The 12662-nt window shown below is 46.1% G+C and overlaps 3 protein-coding genes across 3 annotated transcripts in view; 1 reads left to right on the plus strand and 2 right to left on the minus strand.

Annotated features, from left to right (window-relative positions):
* Positions 1-4222, plus strand: part of LOC136178447 (zona pellucida sperm-binding protein 4-like) — a 5047-nt gene extending 825 nt beyond the window's left edge. Inside the window, exons 3-12 of the mRNA XM_065952290.1 lie at positions 567-687; positions 854-988; positions 1069-1232; positions 1327-1400; positions 2049-2182; positions 2272-2455; positions 3387-3531; positions 3627-3696; positions 3799-3927; positions 4073-4222. Coding sequence (XP_065808362.1) covers positions 567-687; positions 854-988; positions 1069-1232; positions 1327-1400; positions 2049-2182; positions 2272-2455; positions 3387-3531; positions 3627-3696; positions 3799-3927; positions 4073-4200 — 1284 coding nt within the window. The 3' untranslated portion in view covers positions 4201-4222. The remainder of the gene's footprint in view (positions 1-566; positions 688-853; positions 989-1068; positions 1233-1326; positions 1401-2048; positions 2183-2271; positions 2456-3386; positions 3532-3626; positions 3697-3798; positions 3928-4072) is intronic.
* Positions 4223-4613: 391 nt separating this feature from the next.
* Positions 4614-7000, minus strand: rrp7a (ribosomal RNA processing 7 homolog A; the record flags this gene model as incomplete). Its single annotated transcript, XM_065952291.1, is given in 7 exon segments — positions 4614-4774; positions 4849-5056; positions 5145-5242; positions 5584-5707; positions 5801-5926; positions 6519-6661; positions 6859-7000. Coding segments are annotated over 7 exon segments (849 nt in total). The 3' UTR covers positions 4614-4688.
* An 848-nt stretch (positions 7001-7848) lies between these two features.
* On the minus strand, positions 7849-11993 carry poldip3 (polymerase (DNA-directed), delta interacting protein 3). The gene is given in 12 exon segments (XM_065952292.1): positions 7849-9174; positions 9176-9225; positions 9228-9334; positions 9711-9777; positions 9932-10061; positions 10204-10281; positions 10410-10529; positions 10531-10635; positions 10776-10853; positions 10948-10992; positions 11102-11586; positions 11840-11993. Coding segments are annotated over 12 exon segments (1443 nt in total). The 5' UTR covers positions 11958-11993; the 3' UTR covers positions 7849-9114.
* Between the last annotated feature and the right edge of the window lie 669 nt (positions 11994-12662).

The raw sequence follows: 12662 nt of genomic DNA on the forward strand, positions 1-12662 counted from the left end.
TGTTTTTACAGCAGAGATGAACATGTTTACAGCCTGGTTCAAAAAACCAAATAGGTGTGATTAGCTCATGTCTCGATACCGATATTAGGCAGAGAAAACATCAGCTAACGATAAATCTGTTAGATTTGTAGATATATATATCTAGATAGATATCGATACACAGATTCATCGTGTTGATCCCTCACATGCTGTTATCAAACACTTGTGGAAAGATAAACTTAACAGATGGTGAAGTTTATGATAATAATAATACTTTATTTGTAAAGCACTTTTCTATACAAGTAAAAAAGTGCAGAGAGACAATTTAAATCAGACTAATAAAATAAAAACAATTAACGAAATCACAGAGTAAAAGCATTTTTATAAAAGAATGTCTTGAGTAGAGATGTAAAACAAGGGACTGAATCTGCAAGTCCGATCTCCTCAGGATTGGCCGATAATATCAGCTGGCCGATTATTCAGTCGGGCTCTTCTATCCACCACTGTTTTTTAAAGTGTTTCTGTGAATGCAGTATCGTTCATGTGGCGCCCTGACGCCCTCACTGTGACCACGTTTTGATCCTCAGGGCAGCCGAGCGGTCATCACTCTGCAGGTGCAGCTGACAGGAAGGGATGGATGGTTCAGGGTGAACATCAGCTGTCCTCTGATAAAGAGACGCAGTGAGAGGAGTCGACCCGCCTCGACGTGTGAGTGGAGACGAGCGGCGAGCGCTAAAAAACACTCACACACACACACACACACACACACACACACACACACACACACACATCCTTCTTCAGTTTCTCAAACCAGCACTTACTTTAGAACAAGAGAGAGAGAGAGAGACTCTAAATCATCTTTCTTCTTCTCCAGCGCTCCCTGGAAGCTGTGATGTTGAAAACGCTCTGCGAGTGGACTGTGGTCACCGACTCATTTCAAGTGAAGCGTGCTACAAACGAGGATGCTGCTACGACGCTCTCGACTTCTCCTGCTTCTACAGACTCAACGGTACGATCTGATTCATCACCGACTGCTGGGAGTGAGACACTCTGAGCGTCTAAAGATGGTTTCTTTCTCTCTCTCCGCAGCGTGCTCTCTGGATGGACACTTTGTGTTCTCAGTGCGGGCCGATCCCCCCATCGACCCCCGCAGCCTCGCCGTCCAAGATGAGCCGCAGTGTTTGCCTGAGATCACCACGGAGGACGTGGCGGTCTTTAAGATCAGAGTCACAGAGTGTGGTGCAAAGATGAAGGTGAAGACAGTTTGATGTTAAATAATAAACATGAGGTCGTCAAAAGAGTAAGTGTTTTCAGGAGACGTTTATTGTCTTGTTTTTGTTTGAGTAGATGGATGGAGACGTGATGATCTATGAGGTGGACGTGGAGGAGCTGCAAGCTGACGCCAAACATCCACCTTTTAGGTGTTCTTATCCACATCCTCTGAATATAACTTTAATCAGAAATGTGTTTTTATATTCCTGCAAAATATCTTTTATAGCAGAAGCACTGACCTCTCAGTGTCACAGCAGACGTTGAAGGTCCAATCAGTGAGCTGTGTAGAGAGTGAGATGATAAAGGTATCTTACTCTCTGATCATTAAGGAAACATGCTATGTTGAAGTGCTGGCTTCTCTGACAACAATGCAGCAGCCAGTATGTCCTCCTTCTAACTTTAGATTCTGCTCCTGAGTGCTCTGGAGCCGTTTTGGACACCCCTCGGTTTGTCAGATATGAGAGCAGTTATCAGGTCAACAGGTGTTGCAGCGATGGAAGCGGTCAAGAGAAGTGGTTCAGATAGAAGTGATTGTACCCGACCTAAAAAGCCTCTGCATGTTTCTAATAAGCTCCACGAGCAGAAACGTGCTCAAACTAGGATCAATATTGGAGATGCTTTTGAAAAATGGAGAGAGGTTAGAACACAGAAAGGTTTACAGACCCATGGAGAGCTGGATAAACACTGAAGCTTCAGAGTCCACCACATGGTGACCTGAGTAGGAGAGGGGGGGGGGGGGGAGTCTTGTGTAACATCCTGAACATGTGATATATACTGTATATATGTTTTTTTTAAAGCCTGCAGGTCCGGTGTAAATACGACTCGTCGGATCTAAAGCGAGCAGCAGACTTGCGTTCCTTGTTCCCGGTGACCAACCCTCCGCCTGCGACCGCACTGGGAACCATCAGACTGCAGATGAGGATCGCTAAAGGTGATCAAACGCAAACAAACGATGAGTCCTTCAGGTGTTTGTTTCTGACTTCAGGTGTCAAACCTTTAAAAACTGATCTGTCCCTTTAGACTCCTCGTTCATGACGTTCTACCCCGAGGAGCAGCTCCCCGTGAGGCTGCAGCTGCGTGAAGCTGCGTACGTGGAGATCGCCATCGCTCAGCCGTCCCCCGACCCCGCCCTCTCCCTGAGAGTTCGGGACTGCGTCGCCTACCCGGAGTCCCGACACTCTGTGTGGACGCTGTTGTATGACGGGTAAGAGCTGAGTCAGGATTTACAGATTCTACAATTCTCTTATCAGACTCTTTTCTCCAAAGCGACGTACATCAGAGAGTAAGAACAACACAAGCAAGGATCTAGAAAAAAGGGAACAATGTGAGTAAGAGCAAACGATCAGCTTTGAGTCTGATTGGACACACAGGTGCTGACAGGAAGTGACCAGAGGCAAAGCACAACATTGAGGGCAGTTCTTGAGAGCTCTAATCAGTATAGAAACCATCTTATAAGTCGTCGTTATCAAACAAAAACCATCGTCATTACCATCATCATCATCAATAATATGGAGACCATCATCATTAAGTTAGTAGGTATTCATGAAAGAGCTGGGTCTTTAGCTTTTTCTTAAAGGTGCAGAGGGAGTTTGGAAGTTCATTCCACCACCGGGGGGCGACAGAGGAGAAGAGTCTAGTCAGAGTCTTACAGTTTCTCCACAAACCCCAAAACACAAAGAAGATGTGGGCTGTGGTCACCTGAGGGTGAGACGGCAGGTAGAGGACCAGCATGCACCTGGGTGGAGAGGCAGCAGGAGCCTCTAAGTGAACCATCAGAGACGCCGACCTTCTGCATGGATTGTGGACTTCTCATCCCCGCCGTGCATCTCTGGCCTTTTGATTATTATCTTTGATATCAGTTTGATTTAAATGTTTTCTGACAAATAATCATAATAATAACTTTATTTCTATAGCATCTTTTAAAAACACAGGTTTACAAAGTGCTTTGACAAACAGAATAAGAACAAACTACACCAAACACAGAAGAACAGAAACAACAGCAAGAACAAACAAATGCAAAATACTAAAAATAATTCAACAATTCAACAGAGAAGAACCCAGAGCCACGACGCTGACGATCCTGAGAGGAGATCACAGTTTAAGTTGACTGTTTTTGTGTCTCCTCCCGGGTGTAGCTGTCCTAACCCTGAAGACTCCATGAGGAGCTCCGTCCCCGTCGACAAACAGGGGAAGACCACCTCACACTCCCAGACCAGGAGGTTTGATGTCAAGACCTTTGCCTTCTTGGACCCTGAAACAGGAAACCCCAGTGTGGAGGAGGTCAGACGTTTACATCATGTTTCTGTCTCTTGGTGTTTGAATCTGTTGATTTCTTGAAGGTCTACAGGATGTGACATGTCTGTGTTCTCCTTCAGATGTATTTCTTCTGCTGGGTGGAAATCTGCACGGACGACATCGACTGTGATCAGCGCTGTGCCATCATTTGTGAGTTTGACCTCATGCTCATACTCGTGTGTGTGCGTGCGTGCGTGTGTGTGTGCGTGTGTACCGTCCTGATTCAGTAATAAATGAAATCTCCTCCTGCAGCGTCGGAGAAGGACAGGAAGAGGAGAGAGACGATATCAGAGTCCAATCAGCTGCTGTCTTTAGGACCGCTGCTGCTGGGACGCAACGACACGCAGCTCGCCGACAACCCGTGTGCCAAACAAAACACAAGTGAGGCATTCATTCATTCATTCATTCATTCATAAATACATTCATTCATTCATTCATTCATACATTCATTCATTCATTCATTAACTGTAAATATTAGTGATCTTTTCTAGAGCACTTGGGACTAAACGTTGTTTTTGTTGTTCAGTGTTTCAGGTAACGGTGTACGTTCTGTCTGGCGTTGGCGCTGCCCTCCTATTGGTCCTTCTGCTCACTGCGTGGTCGAGCATCAGGAAGTGGAAGAAGACGGAGGACCAGAGTGACCTTTGGAAATAAAATAATTCACCCAAAACGGTGACTCGTTTTTGTCTGATCTCATTTTGTTTGCGTTAAAGCAAACGTTATTAGGGATGAGATTTGGCGCCCTCCGAAGGTTTCTAACTGCATGACGCTAACTTGGAGAGACGACTTTCAGGTGTCAGATGGATTTATTGATTTGTGTCAAACCTGAAACAGAACTCGGGTTGGACGACTTTCTGCAGCCGCTAAACACGAGACAACGACGACACCGCTAACGCTCCGTCTGTTCTGAATAATATCGGCCTCGGCCGCTGTGTTGAGATGCAGCGACAGGCCGGGTCCGGGATTCGAACCTGCAGCCGATGAAACCGGCACAAACTCCACTAGGAATCCAACTCTCCCGATTTATTTTACAACCATTTCCTTCTTAGTTTTCAATAATCAGAGACTTTCAGCAGACTCATCGTTTTATTGAAACACGTTCACAAAAAACCAAAACACACAAAGCAGACGTCTGAGACGACTCAGTACGGGCGGAACTTCCTCTGCGCCCTCAGCAGAGCGATTCTCTGTTTATCCTCCTCAAACTTTTTCCTCAGTTCAGCGATATCTGAAACAAACCAGAATTTAGACCTCGATGAAAATCAGAACCAACGGTGAAATAAAACAGAGCGGGACACTTACGTTCTTTTTGAGTGTTTCTGTGCTGCCAGGTGTAAAAGTTCATGAGCTCCTTCCTCTTCTTCTTCCTTATCTCTTTCTGCAGAGCCCTCTGATTGGCTGCCTCGCTGTGGGGGCGGGCCTTAGTGCCCTTCTGTCCCCTTGTGACTTTGACCCAGCCCTCTTCGTCCTCCTGCTGCTGCTCGGCCTCCTCCCTCTCTCTCTCCTCCTCCTGTGACAACAAACAAACCCGCTATGACGTCTCGTACATTTCCGTGTCTCTGACGGCGTTCTGGAGGAAAACGCAGACGGACGCTCACCTCGTCTTTACGTTTGTCGTACTCCTTCATGAACGAGTCGACGATCTGTTGTAGTTTCTCGGGCTGGATGAAAGACTCGGTGTACTGCTGAATCCATTCTGGTGTTAGGAAGAGAAAACACAACAGGATGTGTCCTTTACTCACAATGTTTATTTAACACAAACTACGGTGGCCCTGAAGATCAACTGGAAAACACGACAACAGGAAACTCCCACAGACGGAGGTTAAAGACGGCTCTGTGTGCATTCTCTCTCTCTGTTGCCATGGTGATTTCAGACGCTTTCTGTGCAGGACAATCACCGAACCTGCAGGAGTGAGTCAGGTTTCTCTCCTGAGACGTTTCTCTTACTTTTTATGAAACTGTGCGATATAAAATATCTCTTTACAATAAATGAATCCTCCTGGTGTGATGAAAACATCAAAGTGAAGCGTCACTCACTCTGTACTCCTGTCCTGATTGGTCGCTGCTCTGTGGAAACCTGCAGCACTTCATCATGTGAGTGAGATTTAGCCGCTGAAATACTGGAGGAGTTCTGAAACACGATGTAGCCCACCTTGAAGCCCTGAAGAGAGAAAGATTCTGTACATATCAGGAGGGGCGGGACAACATACCAACACGCCACAGCAGACGTTACTCAGACGCTGGACACACCCACCTGTTTGCAAACCGGTTTGAAGATCTTGGACAGTTTGGGTCCAGACTCGTTAGAGGAGCCCGGGTGATCTCTCAGCTCCACCGACTGAACATCGCCGAACTGCGAGAACAACGCCCTGATAACGCCCTGAAACACAGACCGCCGCAAGGTCGACAAAATGTTAAAAAAACCTTTCAACAGGGGCGTCATGAAACCACGGCAACAAGAATAGAAGTCCAGAATCACTTCTCCCCTCTCTCTCTCTCTAAAGAGAGACGAGAAGTGTTCAGTGTGCAGCATGAACTGTATTAATGGAAAATCATATTTACAGTCTATGATCACAACATGACAGTGTGCATGAGCAGCTGTAAGAATGTCAGAGAATAGCAGAAGTGTTAGTTTCCACCTGTCGTCCCTCGGCAGGTAACAGAGAAATACAAAGGCACAAGACAACACTAGAGGTTAAAGGTTAAAGGTTAAAGGTTAAAGGTGGTCACAGACTTGTTTGAAGTGTTTGTGAGTGGGAGAATATTCCAAACACGTGGCAGCACCAGGCTAATAAAAGAGCTTTACAGTGTTTCTATCGGAACATCGTCTACGTCACCTGTGACGTCACCTGTGACGTCAGGTGACTGTTCAACAGTAAATGACTCAACATGAAGTTTAAGGACTTTAATTATTTACATCTCTTATTTCTTCTGAAGCTGATGTTTCATTGGATGAAAACCCGGAAGTGTACCTGAGTGCAGTAGGGGGGGATGTTGAGCACGAACAGAGTCCGGTCCAGAGGTCGGACAGAACTCCTCTCTGCTCGGACTCTGTGCTCCTTCAGGTAAACACTGTGACGTGACAGGCTGTCTGAGTCAAACTGGACCGATAACACTGTGAAAACAAACAAACAAACAAACAAACAAACAAACACGGTGATTAGAGGCTCTGTTATCAACTAGTGATGTCTGGCGAACAGGACTACAGTTCAAAAAACTACAAAAACAAACGGTAAAAATGACGTAATGCGGGGAGCAGATGGTAAACTAAGTGGAAACATAGTTCTTAGTCTTCCATTTGTTCACGTTTACCTGTAAATCCACCGGGAACGACACACGGCTGGCTCCTAGCATGTTTCTTCCCGGACGGCGCCATCTTGAAATGACCTTTAACACCGGAAGTAAAAGATAAAAAATGACAACCACGCGACAACGTTTTTTATTTTTATAAATACAAAAACCAAAAACACGATTTGAATACTAAAATTGAAATATTTGATAATAAATAAATGACAGTTTTGTTTTTAATATTAAAGAGATCTCTGTTGTTGTTTGTAATATTTACACTCTGTGGTTTTCTGTCTTGATGTTGGCGCCCCCTGTGGACAAAGCTGTTACTCTTTTTTCCCTCCTTTGTTTCCTTTAGTGTTTAATAAAGTCTTTAAGGCCACACTAAAGGAGACCAAAACATTCAACACCATCAACACCAACGGGACGTCTTCACCTCGTGTTTAGGGGGCGTGTCCCCAACTCACAGCGTAACCACGGGGAGGTTGTATTCAGATCAAACTACAAATGAATTTCAGTCGTTTGTTGTGTTAGAAAGCAGAACAACTTTTATTTTGAAATGACCCCAAACTGGAAAAGCAGTCTAGATGATGGTTTATGTAATTTACTGAATGGATGACATCACGACCAGAGAGGTTCTACTGATGTAATCACCCGCTGATCAGAGGGAGAGGTGAGGTTCATCGTCTTTAAGAGTCAGAGTCTTTAATCACGGGTGGATCATCGTCTTAATCTAATGTTTTTCCTCTTAAACTCGTCAGATTCGACCTCAAACCTCTCAGCGACTTGGAATTTAATCACAATCTTACATTAGCAGCAAACTGTGAAGACGCCACGTGTTTAACTCTGTGCTAATGTGAGTGGAGGGGGGTTGGAGGTGTGTCTGTGGAGGAGGCGTGGCCAAACAGCAGTTTGTTTTGGTTTCATGCTGGAGCCTGAAGCATTATAAAACTGAGGTTTCCCAAGATGCATCGGCTCAGAGTAAGAATCATTAAAGAGTCTGAAGACGACACGTACAAAGCTAAATGTTTAATGACAACATTTCACACACACAGATCTGATCTCTCTCTCTCTCTCTCTCTCTCTCTCCAGAGTCTCCTCTTCACCAACAAAAACCAAGAGAGCAACAACAACAAAAACAAAAAAAGCGATTTACAGTCCTCGAACGTAAATGAATCCAAAGTATGAAGAGAAAGAATGAAAAGTGTACGAAGAAGAGAAACCAGTCACAAACACGACGCTGTGCTGGGAAGAGAAACAGAACGGGACCGTTTGTTAGCCGTTCACTGACATTATGGTGTTTACAGTTTCTGCACGTCCCTGATTTACACTCGCACACGTTTCAGGTAAACTCTTAGAGACGTGCTGACGACCTCCTCGCCCTCCGGATACTCCTTTCATCAGCTGTTAAAACTTTAATCAAGAGTTTCATCTGTGAACCCAGAGAAACAGGCGCCATAACCGAGCACACATCACAGACCTTTCATTTCATGAGTTTCTTAAGACTCTTTTCCACATACTCCGTGAGCGCCACGGTCCGTCAGCGCCGAGGTTTTCCTCTGTGGCGCCCTGCTGGGTCAGATTCAGGAACGAACAGCTGAACACACAGAACTAAAAGATAACGCAGGAATAAAGAGAGAAAAAACATGCAAACGATAAACGGTTGTGAGTCTGTATGTTGTGTTTTATTTTGAAATGGACCGGACGTTCTGTGCGTTTCCTTTGCTGACTTCCTGTCCGGGTTGATCGAATCTGTACAGCTTGACGCGTGCTTGTAGCGAGCTCCGTAGAAAATAGACCAGCAGAGCGTTGTGGCGCAGCTGTTGAAACACAATCATCGAGCAGAGTGGCAGTGAACGGCGGCGCAGTGCTCGCTGACGGCGCCCGAGGACTATGTGGAAATTGGGGATTAGCGTCAAAATGTCGTTTTTTAAAGGTCCTTCTTTCTCTTCTGTGGGAGGAGCTAATATTCAGAGTGTTAAAAACAAATCGTAGATGAATTGGGCCGAGACGACTTGAAGAATTTTAAGAAATACAAAAACACCCGGTTTTAATTTGGCATCCCTCACCACACTGGATTAAAATAACTAATATGAGTAGACTTCCTCCCGGCTAAAGAAAACTAAATCGAGATGTTTTCTATCCATGAATCTTGCGTTCCAGGTAGTCGTGTTATTATCAAACGTGTAAAAATCGGTTTCTAATGCGAGAATGGAAATCAAGGTTTGTATGTGTGAACACTGAGAATGCAGAAACACGTTCATGAACAGAGACACGAGGCTAAATCTTGATGCGGAAGGCGGTGGCCTGTGAGCTGGGCGGCTCGGTGGTGGAGGAGGAGGGACTGAGCCGTGGACTTGAACAGCGCTTTGAGGATGGTCTGAGGGTCCACTCAGGAGTGGGCTGAGAGGAGGCTCGCTGACCGGCGGGGCGAGACAAAGAGGGGGGCAGGCCGTCTTTCTTTGTGCTGCTGCCGGTGCCTGGAGTGTCGCTCAGCCTCCTGAGAGAGAGAGAGAGAGAGAGAGAGAGAGAGAGAGAGACAGAGAGAGAGAGAGAGAGACAGAGACAGAGAGACAGAGAGACAGAGAGAGAGAGAGAGAGACAGAGAGAGAGAGAGACAGAGACAGAGAGAGAGAGAGAGAGAGAGACAGAGAGAGACAGAGAGAGAGACAGAGAGACAGAGAGAGAGAGAGAGAGAGACAGAGAGAGAGAGAGAGAGAGAGAGAGAGACAGAGAGAGAGAGACAGAGAGAGAGAGAGAGAGAGAGAGACAGTTTTATTCTGCAGCACGGTATGGAGTGCGCCCTCGCTCACATCATGCAAAGGGCGTCCTAAACATGTGAGGTGTGATAGGTAAACAAAGTCAGAACCACTTACAACAGAATGGGCTGATCAGAAGTGATGACGTTTCCCTGGATATGAAGGTTACACTTCATCGGTTGCCCTGGAGATGAACGAGAAGAAACAAGTCAAACAGCTGATACAAAGAAACGCCCTGAAGTCTCTCTGCTCTCATAAACCTGGAGAAGCTTCAGGTCAACACAAACACACAATGAAGTTACTGAGAAAAACAGAGATGCACGTGTCCTTGAACTCACCGTCGAGGCAGCGGTTGTTGTACTTCCTGTAAGCGCTCACTGCGTCCTCTTTACGTACAAACACCACTTCAGCCACGCCCAGCTTCACCAGCCGGGCTCGCTTCAAGGCACCACACACACAGAACAATTCCTGCAGGAAGAGAGCGCACACACACACACACACACACACACACACACACACTAACTGAGCGAGTGACAACATGGCAGCACTAAAACATCAGCGAGGGTCAAAGTGAACTAAAGACGAATCACGATCAGGGAGATTTACTCACAACGATGTCCTCCTCGGTGACCCGGGGGTGAAGGTTGTTCACAGTTATTTTCGTCCCCTCCAATGGACTGAAAGCAGGCTACAAAGAAAAAAACGACATCGCGTGAGGAAGCAGGCGCATGTTAGGAGAGTGGACGAGAAGTTCTACACTAAACATCCCGCAGAGACGGTAACAGACTAATCACAGATGGGGGGGGGGGGGGTTACCTGCGGGGGGGCAGGAGCTGGTGTTGCAGCTTCTGCTGTGTGTTGCTGCAGAGTTCTGGAGACGGGCTGTAAGGCCGCAGCGGAGGACCGGGCAGCAGCAGCCGTGCTGGTGTTGGGCCGGGGTGGGAGCCACGGGGACGGGAGGGCGTGGAGCTGTGTACGCATCATTTTTAACCACCTTGGTGATCGGGCCTGACATGGAGAACGTGGAGCCCAGAGTACCCGGCTGAGACAACACAAGAACGTAAATAAGATCAGTTTCATTATTTAGATTTAGAGTTTAAAAACAACGAAGCAGCAGAGTCCTCCATAGGACTCTATGATGAGAATATTTTAGACAGTCTATGGTCGTGCAGCGGCTCTTACCCGTGATGGTAGCCCGCTGTTAGCTGTCATGAACTTCATTTGTTTGTTGGCGATGCCATCATGCTCGTTAGAGACGGGCTGGGGGCGACAAAATTTAAAAGACTTCACTTTTCAATTTGTTATTAAAAAGCGACATTTGATCGTCCTCTCTGGACACAGAAACACTTTGTACCTGTGTGGCTGCACGTATTCCTCCGGGCATCCCTAAAGGTCGCTGCTGTAAAAAAAAAAAAACACAACAACACAGGTTAAGGAGGTCGATGTGCTTCCTATCTCAAACGAGTCACAAAGGCTTCTTCAGAGGAAGGTCACTTTATGATCCTCACCTGGATGGTTTTGGTTATTTTTAGTGGCGGCGCCGTAGCGGTTTGTGTCTGTGTCCCTCCAATGCTCCTCTTGAGACTCAGCCTATCGCGAGCGTCCATCACTCTCTGATTATTGCCCGGCTGTGGCGTTACGCTGCCCCTCACATTCAGTCCTTGTACATTACGGGTGAGATGTCTCAGATTCACACCTGAGAGGTTGTGGTTGGTGTGCATCTGCATCTGTGGCACATGTGTCTGGCTCTGTAGTTGGTGTGTTACTGCGGTCTTTTGTGTGGTCTGTAAGGGGACGTTGATCTGAATCTGCCCCTCTTTGCGTGAGTTGATCATCTGACGAGCGTCCTTCACTCCTCCTGCTGCTCCTCCTCCTCCTCCTCCTCCTCCTCCTCCTGCTGCTGCCGCTGTTCCTCCTGCTCCTCCTTTGCCTCGGATTTTGAAGCGGGCATCTTTCTGGGCCAGCATTTCTCTGGCATCTTTAACTTGAAAACCTGAGAGCAGATGAGGGGCGAGAGGCGACCCTCCAGTCAGATCAGAATTTTAAACTTTGATATCATTCTAGTAAAAATCAGACGATATCGATACCCGTTATGTTTTTTTTAGCTTTGGTACTATGCGATACTATTAACCATTAAAATAACAGACTGTATCCCTTTAAAACACATGTGGTCTCATTGAACATTTTGACAACCTTAAAAGTGATTATCATATGTTTCATATTTTGGGAGTAGTGTTGGCTCTTACCTGCTCCTCCTCCAAGCCGCTGCCTAACATCGTTGACCCCTATCCTCTGCCGGGCGTCAAAACCCTTGCCAGTTCCTCCTGCACCCCGTCCGAACATTGGTCTGAGAGAAAGAAACATTTAAGGTTCCCATTACATCATACATGATTCAAAGGTCCAATCAGTGAGCTGTGTAGAGAGTGAGATGATAAAGGTATCTTACTATCTGATCATTAAGGAAACATGCTATGTTGAAGTGCTGGCTTCTCTGACAACAATGCAGCAGCCAGTATGTCCTCCTTCTAACTTCAGATTCTGCTCCTGAGTGCTCTGGAGCCGTTTTGGACGCCCCTCAGTTTGTCAGATATGAGAGCAGTTATCAGGTCAACAGGTGTTGCAGTGATGGAAGCGGTCAAGAGAAGTGGTTCAGATAGAAGTGATTGTACCCGACCTAAAAAGCCTCTGCATGTTTCTAATAAGCTCCACGAGCAGAAACGTGCTCAAACTAGGATCAATATTGGAGATGCTTTTGAAAAATGGAGAGAGGTTAGAACACAGAAAGGTTTACAGACCCATGTCTGGTCCCTCTCGGCTCACTTGAAACGCGCTCTATAAATGCAATCCAATCATTATTATTATCTCTATCTCCAACAGGATTTAAGACAGATCAGCACGGTTTTAATTTGTGTGGTTTTGAACTCTGGTCCTCGTTTTTTTTAATCCATGCTTCAGTTGTTTGTTTAACTTTATATTCCTGATGTGTAATCTATGAGAGCACGTTTATGCTCTCAGACTGGAACTACTGCCTACAAATAACACAAGAAAAAAATAAAGGCCAGAAAAATA

The sequence above is a fragment of the Labrus bergylta genome, unplaced genomic scaffold, assembly GCF_963930695.1.
Source record: "Labrus bergylta unplaced genomic scaffold, fLabBer1.1 SCAFFOLD_227, whole genome shotgun sequence".
Taxonomy (NCBI): domain Eukaryota; kingdom Metazoa; phylum Chordata; class Actinopteri; order Labriformes; family Labridae; genus Labrus; species Labrus bergylta.